A 20,363-nucleotide genomic window follows, 5' to 3' on the forward strand; every position below is an offset into this window, starting at 1 on the left:
TTGTTTGTTACCCAGTTCTTTGTCTTACAGCTCTAGAAGAGCATTTTTCAACTACATCGCAGTGTCTTTCACAGAAGGCACGCAACGTGCGTGTTGTGTTAAAGCAGGTTTCGTTGCTAGCGGTCTGTTTGCTAGCCAACTCTGTGGTTAGCTGTCGCCTTTACTGCAAGTGTCCTGTTTCCTTACAGCTTCCAAAAGAACTTCATCAGGAATTTCTTCTGTGGCATAATTCAGACTATCATTTGCAGCTTCAGCTAGTTCCGCATCTTCAGTAGCTTCTAGGAAACAGGCATCATCGCTTACATTGTCCCACTCCCTCTCTGACATCAGGATGTCTTCAGACAAGCTTTTTTCTAGAGGTACTGAGCTTTTTGACACATTAGAATATGGTTTTACTTTTTCTTCTGTGTTCCCCCTTTCATCCATTAGTGTATACTCTTCTTCCTTTTAGAAACAAGAATACTATTTATTCCCTATGAAAATGGTCTTCGTACCTTTAACTGCTCTGATCTGAAAGTGTGAAACTCGTACTGTCACGAGTTTCTATAGCCAGCTTTCTATAGCGTCCGTAAAACGGACGCTATAGAAAGCTGGCCAAAGAGACAGATTTTCCAGCATGTTGATTTATAGCCACATTAACCTGTGGAAGCCTATTTTAACGGGAACAGAAATCTGCTGGTTTTCTAGCAAACTACAAGTAGTCTATTGTATACAGCTTCTTAAGATAATATAAGGTTAAAACTAATTTTAGTGTCTGTTGAAAGAAACTGTCAGGATCTGAAAATGCATTTAAATTACACTTTCTATAAAATAACACTAATAGCTATTGATGATCTGCTTCAGTAGAGCTTAATGTGCCATTCTGCAGTATGAAATTTAAAACTAAAGTGGCAATTTAAAAGTTGCAAAGATGCCAACTCTTATCGCCTAGTCAGTGGAAAAACTGTTATGTTCAAGGCTTAGAATCTAGGTGCAGTAGCAGGTCAGTTTAAATATTCTACCCCTGTGGATAAACATAACTGCTTTAATAGACTAAAACGGAAGTAAGCGAACTTCAAATTTTGAGGGTCACTGACTTAAATTTGACTCCGATTCAAGTGTTCCAGGAGCACTTCTATTTTTAGCCAGCCCAGCAGAGCAGAGCTTAACTTGGGCCATTTTGCATTCTGCACCTGCAGTGGTCTTGTGGTTTGTGCACTGGGAACTGCTGTTCAGATCAAAACAGAAAATCATTAGTCCCAGGTGGAGTTAGTCTATTCCAGTAACTCAGTTTATCTATGCTGATGTGGTTTTGTGCTAGATCTGCTGCTGGAGAACTTAAAAATGAATATATGTAGCTTCCACCCCAGCACAGCTGCTCTGGGGAGCTTTTCTATACCGGTGTAACTACTGTACGGAGCTCAACAGACTGCATTAGTGGGGATTTTCAGTGGTTTCTAGAGGCAGTTTTACTCACAGCTTTACTCACAGTAGGACAAAAACATACCTCTTTGAAAAGAAAAGGGAGACATATCCAAGGTGGTAATGGAAAACCTAAATCAAATATATGGCATTAATTAAAGTTAACATTCCAAAAACTATTAAGTATAATTGCTTTGAAATCACAGAATACATACTTCGTGATTTGAAGTTTTTTTCTCTGCAGACTGGATCGTGACACTTTTGATACCAGACTTCCTTCTTTAGATCTACCAGAATCCTAAGGATGAAATAATTTCGTTTTTAGTAACAGTACATAAATGAAGTGAATGCATACAGTATGAAATTCTGGCACTAACTGAACAGGCATTGTTTGTCCCTATCTATGGATATTGCTTTCATACTCTGACATACTTATTACTTAATTGTTTTGTATAGTTTGTGGGGTTTTTTTTTCAATAAACTTCAGGCTTAATTTAAAAATATATTTCTTTTAAGACCAACATTCAAATGTGAAATTTAGTCAAACTGTATTACATTAAGCTTGGAAGAAAAAGTCATTAGATTACTATATGGGACCTAACTGTAAGGTAAGATTTTGTTGCTGCTGCTGTTACCGATAATTTCATTATAAAAGCCAGATAAGTCACTATTTCCTGTCAACTGATTAGACAACCCAGCTTTTTCCGCTGTGCTTTAGAAACACCAAGCTTCAAGCAACTTGCGTGAGAAACACCCAGTTGATGGCTGGGAGAGGGGCACTTTCTACCCATATTTCTCAAAAACACATTCCTTATCTTTCAGTTATTGTAAATGTTATACAGAATTATTTTTAAGTTAAAACATTTCTCCTAATGATATACTGCAGTTATAATGTCATCTAAAAAAACCTGACTGTTCAACACTTAATTTCCTAAACTATGAGAAGTCCAAGTCCTTCTAGAGTCACTAGCAAAACTCATCTTGACTGAAGTGGTGGCAGGAGGTACCTTTGTAATTTTCATAACATAAGAATGTAATTTAAGATGCATTGTAAGTGGATTTAAAAGTGATCTGTTTTCTTCATCTTATTTCCGACTGTTCAGGTTCCTAGCTAAGAAGCATCAAAGCACAGTACCAATTAATAGCTGTTACATACTCGAACTTGGATGTTAGCGTCTTTAGGCACATATTTTAAGTAGCATGGAGATTACTTCATAGAAATATTAGAAATACTAGTTCAGTTATCACAAAGTAAATTTAGGAGGAAGGAAAGTTTTTTTGTTTGTTTTTTTTTTTTAAAAAAAAGCATTGTATCCCCACAGAGCAAGACAGCAAAAACTGTTATCAGGTGCTGATTCTGTAAGTAAGAGTTTTTCAGCATTTTTATAGAATAACAGTTGAGCAGGAAAACAAAGCAAGCTGTTTTAAAATGAATAGTGAACAGTTAAAGAACATACATTATGTTGTTACTTTTGTGAGCTCTTCCAATATTTTCACACCAACGGTAACCAGAAATATCATATACAAGTATTTCTTCCAGACAGAAATAATTCCATTGCCGTATCCCTGGGGAAAAAACAACAACTAATTACTACTTTAAATTAAATACTGCTGCAGAATACTCAGTTGTAAATAGTAAAGTGGTCTTTACCTCCTTGTACACCATCTTTATTAACCAAAGAACGAACAAAATAATCAATTTCTGGATACGGTGAGTCCTGATAACCTTCCACAGAATCTATTAAAACAAAGGGCACATATACATACTCTCACTGGTTTTGTCACTGTAATATGTAATTTTAACACTGTTAAGTGTGCATTGTTAATTTCCTGTAGATCTTTAAACTGCTACCCCCCCATGCCCAAGGTACAGAGGGAACTGGGACAAAGCATGACAGCTGTGGGAGCAGAAGGGGAGGGCATTATGATGCTGCAGAGCATTCTTTGATACTTCCTCTGGAAAGCTAGCTGAAGGAAAGCTGTCGTAGAGGTTATCAGGTGTGTAAGTCACAGTACATCTAATTTTAGAGTTCTTTTTTTCTATAGGGTAAGAAAAGGCTTGAGGTACCTCTACTGCTTCTGGTAGTTGTACTACTTAAAAAAGCAGATGTTTTTCTCTCCTCCTCTGAAAAGCCAGATGACAGAACTTTTGTGTCATCCCGCACTCTGAAGAAACGAAAGAATACAAAGGAAAACATGTAATTCTTAGAGCACAACATAGTGGCATAACCTAACATAGTCCTGGGCAGCCGTCTCTAGGTGGCACTGCCTGAGCGGAGGGGTTGGACCAGATAACCTCCAGAGCTCCCTGCCAACCTCACCCATCCTGTAATTCTGTGTACCACCTTTCACTTCCCTGTAGCACTTCTCATTTTGACCGTTTCCTCTGACTCACACCAGCAGAGGGCAGGGCATCTTCCCCCAGAACAGCAAAATTTGGTTCCTGGCGAAAATCCCACGTCCCAGCCATTTAAAGACTGTTGGTCCACACTCTTCCAGCAGTATTTGCTCTAGATGTAATATTTATGCATATATACCCTTTGAAAGGTTTCAGATTTTTTTTCTCTCCAATGAACTACTTTTCCTGGCTGTATTACTAGCTGGAAGCCAGATGATCACAGAAGACTAAATTCAACACAGCAGAATTTCTCATCCATATTTATGTCAGGCTCAGCTGATACCTACGATCTGAACACACTGCACAATTTATGCTACAGGGCAACTGGCATCAGTTCAGGATAATGAACATGTCGGGCTATAAAAACTGAAGTCACAACAAATGTATGTTTTCAATAAAAATATTATACATAATACCATTAACCTTTTTTTCTGCTCCAGTAATGTTTAGGATCATCTTAAAATACAGTTGGTGCAGGGCAAGATGTATCACAAGTTTAGATTAGATACAGAAAACTTAATTATTATATGTATCAGTATCCAGCCTAAGGAGGTATCTGTAGCACATGAGAAATCTGGCATTACACGTTACTGTACATGTTACTGGCAAGTAAACGTGTACAAAAATTCTTTTTGTTTTTTTAATACTTCAGAAAATATTTAGACTCTTTGTATTTAATTGACTGGAAATCTGTAATTTTTCCTTTCAGAACTATACAGAATCTGACCAAACTTAATAATGGTTACATTTTGGCATTTTGAGTGTGTATAGAGAAATGAGGCACAACTCAGAAGCCGTACAACATTTCTGTGTTCTTTAAACAGTTGAAGGTAGGTTAAAAAAAAAAGTCCAAATAAATTTTTTCTTCAACAACGAGGAAACTCCTAAATTACACTGTAACAACGTTCATGGAATAACTGCCCTTTGATAGTAGTTATTCCTAACTGCTGCAGGAGAAAAATCATTGAAATCACTAAAATACATTTAAAAAAAATTCTAAATTCCACCAGAATTAAATAATTACCTAATGTTGCAGATCAAAGAGGAAAGAAAATATGCTTCTTCCAAGGAAATGTTCTCTTCACAGTTAGGGACAAATTTATTATCCTCTGCTATCTTCAGAATCACATTTTTTCCTGCTTTCGATGATTTATACATCCGGAAATTTCTATTCTTTGTATAAACTCCTACAGGAAAACAAGTATTTCTTAACATAACAATGCTGGCTAGGATTTAAGATACTTAGTACTTGTAAACTAAACAATTTTTCTTAGACCCAGCTGAGGGTCTAAGAAAGATAAAGATAAAGATAAAAACTCTCACTGACTGCAGCCCACCTCCCGTAGAAGAAATGCAACAAAGCAAGATCATGCACACACCTACATTTTTGTTATCCAAGAATTAAGACAAACTCCCAACAGCTCTACCTCGGCGCTTTAATCACTCCAACATTACCATTGCTCGAAGTTGCCCTTCAGCATAAGAAATGGCACTTTCACATTAACTTTGTGAAATACAGCTGAGCATAAAAAGCTGCACAGTTATTTTAACCAGAAAGGACTTCATCAAGCTTTCGGTTTTCTGTGGACCAGACACCACTTGTCTGAAACATATACCAGGAAAATTTAATTCCAATTTCAAAAACAAACAACAAAAAAAGGAACAGGTATCTTAAACATTGCCTAATATGCCTAAGAATTTATTGAGGAGGTGGGTGCTTTATTTGTGTTTATTTGCATTTAATTTTCAAGAAGATAAAAGGACTTAAGAACTCATACAACAAGAATGTCACACAGCTTTCTATCACTGCAGCCTCGTGATGCAATTCAGTATTCCAGCTATTTTCATCGCAGCTTTCCTGTTTTGAGGTAATGTGTGTAACATAAATATTGAGGATGGTTAACTTTTTGGGACTTATATCAAATTCTTAAAAGGTGTAAACAATTTGCTTGTCTTTAATTTCTGTTCACAAATATGCTTGAAGGAATTTTGAACAGTGGGTGCAAAGTCATCCTTTTGAATCAGTAATGGAGAAGCCGACTATAGGGCCAACTTTGGGATTACGTTTCCACAACTCATAATGAAGAGGCCAGCAATAAAAGTGATCCTGAATTCCATCAGAAGAATTTGAAGGAATGGGAGTTCTTCAGAGCAGTCTGGGAAAAAACAAGTCTGTAACACGCTGCTGTACAAAAGCATGCTTTGCTGTTTTAATTTCACTGAGACAGGTTAAAAAAGGCAGAGAAACCAGACAGAGCGATGGAGAAGGGTGGAACTTTCAAACTTCAGTTTGACTATGGGCGTTGTGCTTCTGGAGATTTTTAACATTTTAATACTATGAATAGGCTAAGAACAACTGGGGCATGAAGGGCTCAACCCAAAATTTCTATTATTCTGTCATTAAAACCTAACAACTGCCATTCCAAACAGGGGAAGAAGGCTCAATTCATTCATGTAGAACAATACGGAAGGCCACGCCTGTTAAGACTTGTTCCATAATTAAGCAGCTTCTAATTCAACTGAAACGACAAAAAGCAGTATGTGCCATCCTCTTTTAATCCAAATAGGAGCACTAAGCCCTTAGGAGCAAAATTAATTAGAGTCTTGTGTGGCAAGAGTTTCTTTAAACTTCAGAACAAAATAATTAAATGTAATTTAATTATTAATAAATATAAGTAATATAGGAAGTTCCATCGACCAGGAATATAAGGTTCCTTTAAAGTACAGCATTTATGCTCACGGTTTCAGTCTAAATCCTGACCATATGGACAACAATAAGAACACTGTTGTTCTTATTGTCTGTATTCAAAGATTAAGGAACATCTCATTTCTTAACATTTGTTGCATCCCAAAGAGGTTTAAAAGCACTTCTTATATTTACCTAGATCCACAAAAAGTCGCTTGTCTCCTTCTTTATCATTTACTATTAAAAAGGAAAATTCCAAATTTTCTCCCTGGTGTGATGTTTCCATATCCTTTGTTTTGCCAGCAACAGCTGGCCAGCCTTTGGAAGCATCTTCAACGCCTGTGAGGTTTGTAAGAGAACCATCTAATCCAACTCCTCCTGCAGAACACTCAAAAACATGTCCTGCTGCTTCTGGAATCACACCAGCAGCTTCACTCTCCATTAACCTTATAGCAGGCTGCAAAATGGTTCTCACAAAGTTACCTTAAAAACAAGCAAACAAAAAAAAACCCAAAGCAGACAACGTCATTTGTGAGTCAAGAAAGAACTTAATAGTTCCCGTGCAAACATTTTTCAAAGCAGCCAAGATGGAAGTGGTTGGAGTTTGAGGGATGGTTTTCTCCCCTCCTGGATTTTTTTAAAAAATCTTTGGACCAGCCCAGTGCACAAAACGGTTCTGGTAAGTACCTAAGAAACCCATGCTTGGCAAGAATTTTTACTAAACTTTCCTTTTTTTTAAAAAAAAAAAAAACAAGAAAATAAACAATTGTGTGTATATTAATTGTATCATACAGCCACAATCTTCCCCTTTGCCATTTTGCTACTGAGAAGAGAGAGAACAGAGAAGAGCGCTGGCTTGGCAATCACCTCTTTAGAAATAAAGACAACATAACAAAACCAAAACGCGTAGGCTGTCACTACAATTTCCCAAACTAAATTCAAAGTCCCAGATAAAAGTGCAAAATTGAAATAAATGTCTTGTGTATCTTTCAGGATAAGTTCTCCCACTCATCACAATACCTGTACCATTGCAGTTATAAAACCTCTGACAGACAAGATCTCAAGCTGCTCCATGCTTGGAGCACAAGTGATCTTGACTTAATGATTGATACAAGGAAGGCTTTTGCACTAAAACTTCTGTGAACCTGAATTTTCCACTAGAATGTCAGAAACTTACTGAACGAGTTCAGTTTGAGTCTTCATGCTAGCTTAGCAGGAACATTTCTGCATATGAACGAGGCTGTTAATAGTAAGACTTGTTCAAATGCTTAATGCAGGATCACTTTGTTGATGACAGTGATATCAAAAAATAAGTAAGGTAGTCAAGGTCCTTTATAAAATGTAGTTTGATTTAATATTTCTAGTACCACTTAGTGAAACTTTTCAATACATGAATAAAATATTCATACAGCTTTGCTATTACACAACTTATTTTTTTATCAAATCACAGGTAGTTTTCAATCATTTAGCTGAATATTTTTGCAGTAGTTAATGACAACATGCAATGACATTAACAAGCTCACTTTCGGGGTTTTGAAGTGCCTATGATTGTCCCTCTCACTACTCGTTCCCCTAATTTCACTTTCAAAATGATTAAAAGTTTACTTGCAGCTTCCCAGTGTATTAACTGATGTAAGAGTTTGACCAGGGCTTACTCAAACAACAAATTACTTTTAAAAAAGTAGTTTGTAACGACTTTGCAAACTCCCAGTATTGTAATCCAACTCCCATTGTACTCCAAGCTCTGCTAGATCGTAAGTGAAGACAGACGAATGAAAACCACAGCCAAATTACTTGCAGGGAGAAAGACGAGAATAAACACAGATGTGGAAGAAAAACTGAAGCGGAAGGAATACTGGCGAGGAGGATTCTGCAGCTGTTGGTTGAAACTTAAATGGGGAACCTGAAAGAACATGAAATATTGGTCCTTTTACGCTACATATCAGCAGAATGACTCAGTGTATCAACCCTTAATATCACTGTCCTCATAATTCACTACAGGACGACTGAGGCACACAAATGATTCATTGTCATAGACAGCGTTTTAACCCTGTGTGTTCAAATATGCACACAGAATTTCTTGGGTTGGTAAAAACAGTTACTCGGATCTTCAGTTCAGCAGGAAAACGCACCTATTTCCGAACTGAACTTTAGTTCAATTACCATAAAAGTTAAAGAATCCTTCAAAGTCCTGGTGACTGCTTCCTTTTTTTGTGTGTGTAATTAAGTAACAATCACTCTGATGTCAGAAAAGGGTTTTGTCAGTGAAAGATTATTTTGGGAATTAGTACTTCATTATTCACACACCCCCTTGTTTTCCCTCTTCCCATTTCTTCTGACTGGTCAGAGGTGGGAACCAAACCCTACATTTCACACTTTTGATCCTTGACTGTATTTTCATAGAATCATAGAATGGTTAGGGCTGGAAGGGACCTTCGAAGGTCATCTAGTCCAACCCCCCTGCAAGGAAAAGGGATATCTCCAGCTAGATCAGGTTGCTCAGGGCCTTGTCCAACCTGGCCTTGAACGTCTCCAGGGATGGAGCATCCACCACCTCTCTGGGCAACCTGTTCCAGTGTTCTACCACTCTCATAGTAAAAAATTTTTTCCTAATATCCAACCTGAACCTACCTCCCTCTATTTTAAAACCATTACCCCTTGTCCTATCATAACTGGCCCTCCTGAACAGCCTCTCCCCATCTTTCCTGTAGGCCCCCTTGAGGTACTGGAAGACCGCTATAAGGTCACCCCGGAGCCTCCTCTTCTCCAGGCTGAAGAGCCCCAACTCTTTCAGCCTGTCCTCATAGGAAAGGTGCTCCAGCCCTCTTATCATCTTCGTGGCCCTCCTCTGGACCCTCTCCAACTGGTCCATGTCCTTCTTATGTTGGGGGCTCCAGAACTGGACGCAGTACTCCAAGTGAGGTCTCACAAGGGCAGAGTAGAGGGGGAGAATCACCTCCCTCGACCTGCTGGCCACACTCCTCTTGATGCAGCCCAGGACGCGGTTGGCCTTCTGGGCCGCAAGAGCACATTGCCGGCTCATATTGAGCTTCTCGTCCACCAGTACTCCCAAGTCCTTCTCCTCAGGGCTGCTCTCGATCCAATCACCACCCAGTCTGTATTTATGCCTGGGATTGCCACGACCCAGATGTAGGACCTTGCATTTGGCCTGGTTAAACTTCATGAGGTTGGTACGGGCCCACCTCTCCAGCCTGTCAAGGTCCCTCTGGATGGCATCCCTCCCTTCCAGCGTGTCAACGGCACCACACAGCTTGGTGTCATCGGCGAACTTGCTGAGGGTGCACTCCATGCCACTGTCCACGTCACCGACAAAGATGTTGAAGAGGGCCGGGCCCAACACGGACCCCTGAGGGACGCCACTCGTGACCGGTCTCCACTTGGACATTGAGCCGTTGACCACTACTCTCTGAGTGCGGCCATTGAGCCAATTCCTTATCCACCGAGTGGTCCATCCATCAAACCCATGACTCTCTAATTTAGAGAGAAGAATGTCGTGCGGGACAGTGTCAAAAGCTTTGCACAAGTCCAGGTAGATGACATCCATTGGTCGACCCTTGTCCACCGATGCTGTCACCCCATCGTAAAAGGCCACCAAGTTGGTCAGGCACGATCTGCCTTTGGTGAAGCCATGTTGGCTGTCACCCACCACCTCCTTGCTCTCCATGTGCCTTAGCATGGTTCCCAGGAGAATCTGCTCCATGACCTTGCCAGGCACAGAGGTGAGGCTGACCGGTCTGTAGTTGCCCGGGTCCTCCTTGTTCCCCTTTTTAAAAATGGGGGTTATGTTCCCTCTCTTCCAGTCATCGGGGACCTCGCCAGACCGCCACGACTTCTCGAATACAATAGCCAGTGGCTTGGCAACTTCATCCGCCAGTTCCTTCAGGACCCGCGGATGGATCTCATCAGGTCCCATTTTGTATTTTTATATTCGGGATTTGTCCACTGTGTAGATCAATGTAAATTCATTGATCTCCACAGCTTTCCTGCGGACCTACATGATCTCATATGCTTTCTTACATCACCTATGAACTCAGTCCCTGTATTTTAATCTAACTAATTCCAAATATTACATACTAAATGTTTTTAATCATATTTAAGCAAATGCACTTTGTGCATGGCTCCTAACATAAAAAGCTTATGAAACAATATCATTCAAGATGTGATAGTTCATATGCTAGTTTACCCCACATAAATACCACCAACTCATCTTAAAGTAATTTTTGTTAGACAGAACACCACAATGATGAATTTAAAAAAGGACAACACTTGAATGTGTCTGAATAATATTGAAAGACAAAAATCTTTCAATCACCTTAAAGTATATATATTCATATAGATTCTGTGAAATTACATTACAAAGTTGTCCGCATTTTTAGTTATTTACTACAGCAGAGTATTTTGCATAGACTGCAAAGCTAATATGCATTAAGCCAGGTTTGTGAAGCAGGTTACTAAAACGCATTAATGAAAAGTCTAGAGTGTAATATTATTGGTAACATGCATTAATTTCACATTGACATTTAAATATCTTGACTGAAAAAAAAAGTCAATTTTTACTGCAACTTCAACACCTTGTTGAAAAGGCAAAGGCAGAACATGAATACACCATCTCTAAATATATTTTAAGTCCAACAGTAAACATGTCAAATTCACATCACGGTGGAGATGCCGAACACTTGACTAACGGACTAGAAGAAACAGTTCAAGCTTCTACTGAAAGAACTGACTAATGCAATTTAGCTATCAAGATCACGGGCTAAAACTGCTGTCATACCACATTATTTATCATCCCTGTATTACTTAAGTGTTTTGTAGTGGCAGAGGAGTTAAAGGCCATACCTTTGAACTAAAAATTGCAGTAATCTCATTTAAGTCTCTCAGGTTTGCAGCTGTCACCACAGTCTCACGTAAGAAATAACTGCTCTGTGTCACACTTGGGGCTGGCAGCCAATATTATAAGCATTTGCTTATAACTTTGACAATCTGCTTAGCTTGTCATGCCAGCTACTCCTCAAAAAGTTTAGGGACACAAGATTCCACTGCTCCTCAAAATGAGAAACAGGTCTTTCAATGCCAAAAAAAAGTTAAAAAAAAAATGGTTCTGAGAAATCCTATGGCCTCTTTGTGTTGGAGTGAGGATCTGAATTTTGGCCTGAAGTGATGCTTAGGCCATGGACCATGTGTGTATGTTAAAAATACTTGGGGAGAAAAAAAACTTGTACATGCACACAGGCATACAAGACCCAGCCTCTACAGTTTGCTCTACTCCTCCAGCTGTTCACGCTGACAAGATCTTTCATAGATGATTCCTCAGAGCAACCTAAACCACGCGCCAACCCTACACGACTTTGATCCAACAGTACATCTGTTCTGCCCATGAACTAACGAGACAGTTCAAAAGGAAACTAAGATTTTCTCTAATGCTGTACTGGGCTAGAAAGAAGCCCACCACTGTGTCATTAATGACAGTGTCACTGTGCTGTCATTTAAATGCTAAAAGCAAAGACCCCATCTTCCCCGTGCTCTCTACAATCCTCTGCTAGGATATACACAGTGCAAAGCAATAAGCTATTTAAAAAACACAGGAAGTATGAAAAAAAACAATAAATAGAACATAAGCTTTACTCAATACTGGAATGCAGGAAGGTGCAGAGCTAGAAAAAGAGGTGAGAGTGAGAAAGGAAAAGGAAGACTGGGCATGAAGAAGATTGTGGCCAAGCAGACAGCAGAATAAAAGCGAGAACCGGAGTGAGATCAGAATTATGAAGCCAACATCCTGAACTACTCTTATTCTACTGCCAGTGGAAACTCAGTAACAAAGCACATAGTTTTTTTCCTCTCTGATATGTGCAATTCTGCTGCTGTTGTCACGGTTCCTCCTGAACACAAATGGTAGAGCTAAAAGTCACACATCTAAATTCCGTCCCTTCCAAAAACCCATGAGATTATCAATACGGTACTAACAGCATTTCTGCTCCCTCTCCCTCACTCTATTTGTTTGTTTGAAACAAACACAATAAGGGACAAAGTTTACAAAATCAAACATTCAAATATTAAGAAACAACAAAACCAAGGCTGCAGGTGCAATGTTAAGTAACTCAAACTTCTGCATTTGGAGGTTGATACAGATTTTAATTACACCACTGGGCAAGCTCTTTTCCATCAGTTCCTGCTTCACCCAGACAAAACTCAGCTGATATTCTATTGTGCCCTCATTGTTCAATGTACGTCTAAAAGCCTGCTTTACTGCACACCATACAGAATATATATACAAGAAGAAGAAATTTTGAATTTTGGCGTTAACTTTTTTTAATGCTCGCCACTAGCATCTCAGTGCTTCACAAACACTATTTTAAAAGCATGTTCAAAATGCTTCTGTGAAGTGAGGAGGTATTATTATACTTATTTTTAAAATAGAGTAAAGACAATTTGGAACTGGCAATTCTTTGTGTTGGAGTTGCCATATCTCATTAAATCCCAACTTACATCAACAAATAAAATTGCTTCCAGCTTTCTCTTAATCATGTTTACACACAGGTGGCTTGAAATCATCTTTGTCCTGCCTTTCTGATGCCGTGCCGAGCACAAACCAACTGTATTTAAAGCCAATAATCTTAGCTTCAATTGTTAAGACTGACATTAACCTGAAAATTAAGGAGTCATAGTCATACTGTCAAACAATTTGCAAGCCAAAAGCCACTCTCGCCAGTAGTTTTGTAAATAAAAACATTCAGGTACAAAAAAAGTTACATTTTTGCTAACACCAATGCTAATTACAGAAAAAAAGGAAGTAGATGATGAGTTGAGAAATAATGAGGCTTAATGAAATAGAAATAGGTAGTCATTTCTGCTGGGAATACATATTTGTTTTAACATGTGACTCCATTAAAATAAATATTCAAATGTGAGATGGCACTGTACAAAGTCAAAACCTCACCTTTTATTTCTAGGTGTAAGAGAAAAGCATACACTTACCAACATGAATATTATCCTTAAATACAGTCTTTTGGGGTAGAAATATTAAGTGTCGACTAAATTTTTCATCAGTGCTGGAATCTAAATTCAAGACATCTTTGGCTGAACAGTTTACATCATAAAGTTCTTTTAATTTTTGGCTGACAAGCTGAAATTATAAACACCAATTAGGCTATTTTATCTAGCATTTTTAATGGTGGTATCTATAAAACCTAACAGAAGATAGAAGAGAAGATAGTGTTCTAAAAAGGAGTTTTCTAAAAAGAGAAGATAGTGTTCTAAAAACCTGCTGTAATGTCCACCTCTGTCATACTGAATTTGCAGTGGAGCTCATTTTCCAACCAGATTTGTGATAAAATGGAAATTTGCACTGTTTAATAAAAGTGATAATTAGCAAAGATATTGAACTTCAGGTACCAAATTGGTAAGTGCAGTCACCTGATGTTCTCTACATCATCATTTAACTCAACTATAAAGAATTGCCACCTGAAGACACCTAAAATCAGGAGGGATTTATCCAAGCCTTAATATATGACCGCACCAGGTGGCAAAAGAAATGAACTGAGGAATATCTGAACGGAACTTTTATTGATGCTACTCTGTAGAATTTCTAAATATTCCTTCAGTTTTACAGCTTCAAAGTGGCAGAGCACATAAAACAATCTGCAAAAGCAAACACTGTATCAGTAAACCTACAGCGAATACAAGCATTCCAACAACCATCATTCTCTCTTTTTTCCTTTCACTTAAAGGAGAGAACCTCTGCTTTAATTAAAACACTACTTTTTACTTCATTAAAAATAACCATTAGGTTTACAATTATTTTTCATTTTACTAGAGAATAATCAAGATAAAGTCGTAAATACTTTGATTTCATATTAAATCACCAACAAATTCATATGAATCTACAACATGACTTTGCTTCAGTTTACCTCAATTAACTTTGCAACCATATTCTTGCCATCTGCACCAGGATTTGCTGGTTTGTAGAACTCCAAATCAAAGTAGAGTTTACAAGGATATTTTTCAGGAATTACTTCATAGCAATGCATAAGACTTGTTTTATAACCTTTGCTAAGGAAAAACAAAAACAAATCACAACCTTTCACAATAAACATTTTACACACTTATCAGTTATACACAAGGATCCCACAAGTCCTAAATATTCTTTTATTTTTCAATCAACTATCTATATTAAAAAAAGTAGCGACCCTATAATGCTTTGAAAAATTTTAACTCACTTCATCATCAAATCAACAAAGATATCCATCTGGCCTAGAATTTAAGTTCATAAAGCATTCTCCTCCTCATTTCCCCCAAGTCTTACAATACATACTCTCAACAGAAATGCTGTTGAAAATTTAAGGAATAATGGAAACTACAGTAAAAAACTTAGTAAGTTATCACTCATGTCTTAAGCACTAAAAATGAGATTACACAGACTTTTTTTCCAACTAATCTAAATATTAATCTCATTTTCAAATTGAGAAAAAAATCAAGCTTACTTTTCATATAAAAATTGACTTTTAGATTTCTTTTACTTCATAACCAAATGTTTTATTGTAAAACAAAAAATTGGGAAAAAAAGTTCAGCACACGATCAAACTGTCAATACTTGAAACTTCATCACGCAAATACAAACCCATAAATCGGCAACTGTAGATTTATATAATGCACATTTAAATCAATATATGACTAATCATAGAAATGTTTTTGTGTCATGCGTTGGTATGATCTCCTGAGGAAAGCTGACAGCAAAAGCAAATCTACTGCTAGATTTAAGTTCAGTAGATGGGGTCCTTTAATTCCCAGGAAATAATGTCAGTCTGCAACTCAAAAGAAAGTTGAAACCCACTATAGAATAGATTGGTTTGTCCTTATGAATACTTTCCCCATGGCCCAGATCAAACCTCAGGCCACCCATTACAGCTATGTGCTAGTCAGAGCAGCAAATGGCTACTATGGATAGCTATCCTGTAATAGCTATTACCAGATAACGTTATATCCAGTATACTACTATCTTATAGTAACATATAGGGTACCTTTTCAAATACTCACGCGTAATAAAACCAAAGCTCTTTATATGTTGTCACAAGGTAAAACCTCTGTCCACTTTCTGTGTTCTTTTCCAAGGCAAATACATGAACATCCTTTTAAAATAAAAACACTGAAGTGTTTTTATTCAAAGAACCAGTTAAAGTCCTCAGAAGTTCCTATTTGACATCAATTTCTTTGGTCAAAGTTTAGTAAATATTAGAAAACTATGAAGTAGATCACTTATCCTTTTTCAACCCAAGTAGCATCTGGTTTTGATTAAGAACATCATTCCGATATGAGTTACATGAGTAAAAACCTGGAGCTTTTCTTTGCTGTGCATTAATGTAAACTCTGTTTTCTTTGTAAAGTCATCTTTTTCCTGACCAGTGGCAAGTGCATCTAATGGGAGTAGGAAGAATGTCCTGAAAGGAACAGTCTTATGGATATGATGGCAGCATATGGCTTTATAGCAAATATTCTTTACACTCTACATTATTTCAATCCAAAAACGGAAATCTGAAAAGCGAACAAACAAAAAAAACCCACTGCCAAGCCAGTTAGTGTGTATTTTTGAAAACAGACTGTCAGCATTACTTAAACACCTAAAAAGTGGGAAGAAACCCTGGTACTTTCTCTAAAAGCAGCAATCAATTTGAAAAGAATTAAATGTAGAGAACTGAAAACAGAGGACACGTTTTGCTTAAGATTTATTTGGCTCATCTGCTCTTATCATCTGAACTTGCTACTCTGATGCCATTGAAGAGTTGTATTGTTTTTATTTTGTCTCTGTGTCCTCTTTATCTCTTCTTCTTCCTCTGTTTTTTGCTCCTTTTTCTTCCTACTCAACTCTCACTACCTTCCCATTCTCCTGCCAAACTTGACAGCTTCCTTATCTTCAGAAGGAACAAATCTATCACTACAATGTTACCACAAAGCACTTTTACTGTTAGAGATTAACACCACATATCAATTTGGACATTACAACTAGTACTCCTTAGAGCTACCTCCAGTGTAGATGATCTCCTACAATGACAAAAAAAAAACCACACTAAACTTGCTGTTTTGGGACTGGGAAGAAAAAAAGAAAAAAGAAAAAAAAATCTTGGAATCCGATAAAGACTTTACTGTCAACCAAGCTTTTAAGTTAAGTTCAACCTTGAAAGTATCTAAAGAGTAGATATATTCACCTAACAAATAATTTACCTCTTTGCAGGTTTTTACATAATTAAAAGCTTCAGCCTGACGACAAAATATTTTCCAAACCGAGGATGGCAGAAAAGGTTTGGACAGTCTTGGTCTATATACTGGAGGGAGAGGGTTTCTTTCATAGTGAGATGCTAGTTCTTCCACTTTCTTCAGTCTTTCTTCCCATTTTCTCTTCATTTGTCCTAAAGCAATTACAAACAGACAAATCAGTATTAAATTCTGTTTGTGACTCACTTTCAATATATCCTGTACTCACCACTGCTTTTGATTCCAGTTTTGTTAAGCATATTTTATTTATTAACTGAGAGTAGCCAATATTCTAAATCAACACCCAGCCTTGCTATGATACTCATTTTAACATTAAATCTTTCCACACAGATTTGGAAGTAAAAGGTCTTCATATTAATACTATCAAAGATAAATACAACAGAATAGACACAATAAGGGAAGGCCTAAGAAGTTTCTTTTTTTTTTTTTACAGAATGGTATTACATTCCTCCTCAAAAAGTATACAAACTGTGTCAATCAGCCACACAACATTAGTAAGGAGTGAAAAAATACTATTATTTCTGCTTTATGGCTCGAGAGACAAAGGAGATAATTCATTTGTGCGGGTAGTATAGCATTTGAGTTCCTGAGAAAAATTAAGATTTCAGTGTGACTCTACCTCTGAGCTCTGTATCTCAAAGTAAAAGAATTGAAAACCAAAAAGAGGGCTCCATTCTTGACTGTCAACTTTGCTATCAACCAGTAACGTTTTCGCCTGCTTTAAAATCTCATGTGTTTTCTTGCAAACTTAGGATAGCAATCTTATCTCTTTTCAAGAAATAGCACATCATGCAGTAATGCTTGTTATCTTGCAACCTTTACACTTCTGGTCACATAAAGTAATCCAAATGCTACAAAGCAATGTAGTAAAGCATAAACACACATTAGCATATGTATAATTACTTGTAAGTTCAATTAATTTTTTTTCTGGGAAAATTCATTGACCCTCTGAAAACCTGCAAATTGGTAAAGAGGATTACTAAGAAACTGAGACAGAGGAAGAAGGGCAAGAAGTAAAAAAAGATGAAGGTGCATCTTTTTTTTCTGCCCAGCATAAGGACTTACCAACCCTTGATTCTCAAAACAATGCCCCAGTTGCAATGAAAGATAAAACCAAAACTGACTATACTCAAAAGTATTCAAACCTTTAACAAGCTGGATCCACTAGGTGAATTTAAGAATTTAAACATTCTTACAGGCCTCGGAGCCCAAATTTTAGATCCTCTGAATCCCCCTCCAAGTCTTCCATAGTAAAGGTTCCTGAACCCCTACATTTCTGCCTGTGGTACATCTAAGCCTGCTTGTGTTTTGAGAGTTTAGTGCCCATGTCAAGTCTAAATAACAGAATGTTTTTTCTCTTACAGGGGTCAGATAAATGATCTCTATTGACCTTGTCAGGCTGCTGACCTGTGAGTTTCCTCCACTCCCCTCCTTTACTTGCAATTAGTTTCTTTTTTGAGAATGAAAAATTAAATTACAGACAGCAATCAGCATTTCTCAGAAGTGCTAGCAGAACCCTCAGTTTCATTTTGATGCTGTGAACTCTGCTGTAAATTAATTGGCTGCAAAAGACATTCCCTACATCAGCTCCTTCCCACAAGGTGACCATTAAAAAGAAGTGAAGGGCAATTCCCACAATTCTCTACTCATTTGAAACTTCCTAATTTTTGGAGAAACACAGCTGGGAGGATACCTGAACCTGGGAGAAGCCTGATGACCCTTACTATGAACTGAGATCTGTCACTGTTGGATTCCCAGCAGCGCAACATGTTGGGTCTTTTCAAGGTAACTTTAGTTCCTGTATCAACTACGCCTAACACATCTATTTAGAGCATGTACGATTTACACCTACAGACAAGGCATAAGTACAGACTAGCCTTCTGAGTTTACTGGGAAATTCCCACTTCATTGTCCTCTCTTCTGTCCCACCAAAAGTAAGGGGTGTACTTACTTTTACTTTACTTGTCAGAAAGAAATTTCATCACCAACATGTTAGGACATCAGTGGTTTTGACTCAGCAGGATGACTGCATGAAGCCTCTGGAGAAAAAAATGTATCTCCTGGGAGATGACTTAAAGAACTTGCTATTTTATTGCCCCACTTTGATGGAAAACTATTTCTGTTTTAGTGATGAGGACAGTGGACATCTTAACTTTCTTATACCTTAGATGGTTGGTGTGTTTTTTTTTTAAAGAAACAGACATAGCATTTCAGAAATGGCAATTTTCTCCCTTGCACTACAGGGGAAAGACAAACAAATGCATGACTTCATCATGTGTGTCCCTATACTTTTGTTTAAAAAAAAAAAAGGTACTCAAAAATCTCTAATGGTTATGGACAAAACACGTTATCCACACCTGCTGAGCAACGAAGCTTAGACGTACAAATCAACCACGGCTCAAAATAACGTGATTACATTGGTTTCCTGGCTGGTGTGTATCATGCAGTACAGGTCTCTGGCAGAACTCACGCTCCCCAACACCAATAAATCCATGATATTTTCTTCCAGCTACTGATTCCGCCTTGAATAACTTATTAAATAACCTTCTCCCTAGTGCCACATTTCTTAATGTTAGCAAAAACTAGTTGAGCTGAACTCACTGACAAAGACTACTCATCTTCCCTCAACAAAACCAAGGAGCGCGAAATCTTCGTCTTGCGCTCCTACTAGAAGTAGCATCTGCAATTAAGATTCGAGGAACTTGAGGAATTCTGTACAAAATGCAGGACATTAGACCTGGTGGCAAGACCTCAAAAAGTAGGCTGGGTGCCTGTACTGAGGAGCTGGAAAACTTAGTTTCTAATGTTAAACTTACTCTGATTCCTGCTACCCAAAGTCAACGTACAAATATGAACGCAACGGACCTGAAAGTTGACGATGAAGCCCTTGGGGCTTCAGAGAGCTGCTGAGCAAAGCGGAACGGGACGTTAGCAGGAAGGTCTGTTCGTGCAACACCTGTTGACCGGTTGTACCATTTCCAAGCTTTCTTCACGCAGCGGTGGGAGATAAACCCCGCTCTGACGCAGTGGGGTACATCCCCGCTCATGCGGCCCGCCGAAATCTGAAAGACAGCCTCTCATTTGGCGATCGTCCCCACAAACCACCTCAGGCGGCGACTACCTTTCCAAACCGCCATTCTGCCAGACATTTTTCAGCAGACGGAGGAACTAAAGCAAAAGACACAAAAAACGCCAGCAGGGTTTGGGTTACGCGACGTCCAACGTCAGGGCACAAAGCGCAGCGTAACACACCGCTCGCGGGCTCGGCACGCAAACCCGCCTCAGGCGCGCGGCTAACCGCGGCGTCACGGCACCCGGAGGCCGCGGCTGTGCGGGTTTCCCGCGCGCGGCACCGCGGCGCCCGGCGGGCCGCGGAAAGGGGAGGGGAAGGAAGCGCAGGCGGCCGCCCCGCGCCCCTCCTCAGCCACGGCGCTCGGCTCGGCAGCACGCCGCCTCCCCTCGGGGCCGAGAGCCGCCGCGCACGGCCTCGAGGGGAGAGGCGATCCCCCCTCCCCCCGACAGGGACTCACCGCCGTAGCCCCGCGCTGCCGCCGTAGGCGTTTCACCGACGCGCCGCTGGGGCGGACGGGC

The 20,363-nt window shown here is 38.8% G+C and overlaps 1 protein-coding gene across 4 annotated transcripts; it reads right to left on the reverse strand.

Moving 5' to 3' along the window:
- Nucleotides 1-143: 143 nt before the first annotated feature.
- On the reverse strand, nucleotides 144-20,332 carry PRIMPOL (primase and DNA directed polymerase). 4 transcript variants are annotated; one of them, XM_086611676.1, is made up of 14 exons: nucleotides 20,303-20,332; nucleotides 19,638-19,940; nucleotides 16,722-16,906; nucleotides 15,540-15,631; nucleotides 14,414-14,555; nucleotides 13,482-13,629; nucleotides 6,681-6,968; nucleotides 4,824-4,986; nucleotides 3,470-3,567; nucleotides 3,053-3,139; nucleotides 2,859-2,967; nucleotides 1,617-1,699; nucleotides 1,487-1,533; nucleotides 144-444 (listed from the first exon to the last, which is right to left on the reverse strand). In XM_086611676.1, the coding sequence occupies exons 3-14, from the start codon at nucleotides 16,899-16,901 to the stop codon at nucleotides 148-150; spliced, it is 1,734 nt and encodes a 577-aa protein (XP_086467802.1). In that variant the 5' UTR covers nucleotides 16,902-16,906; nucleotides 19,638-19,940; nucleotides 20,303-20,332; the 3' UTR covers nucleotides 144-147. The 4 variants fall into 4 exon arrangements, with proteins under 4 accessions (XP_086467802.1, XP_086467803.1, XP_086467801.1 ...); XM_086611677.1 differs by lacking the exon at nucleotides 3,053-3,139; XM_086611675.1 differs by lacking the exons at nucleotides 19,638-19,940; nucleotides 20,303-20,332 and adding an exon at nucleotides 17,994-18,021 and having other exon boundaries at nucleotides 16,722-16,903.
- Nucleotides 20,333-20,363: the final 31 nt, after the last annotated feature.

Source organism: Tauraco erythrolophus, chromosome 5 (genome assembly GCF_009769465.1).
Source record: "Tauraco erythrolophus isolate bTauEry1 chromosome 5, bTauEry1.pri, whole genome shotgun sequence".
In the NCBI taxonomy this organism is placed as follows: Eukaryota; Metazoa; Chordata; class Aves; order Musophagiformes; family Musophagidae; genus Tauraco; species Tauraco erythrolophus.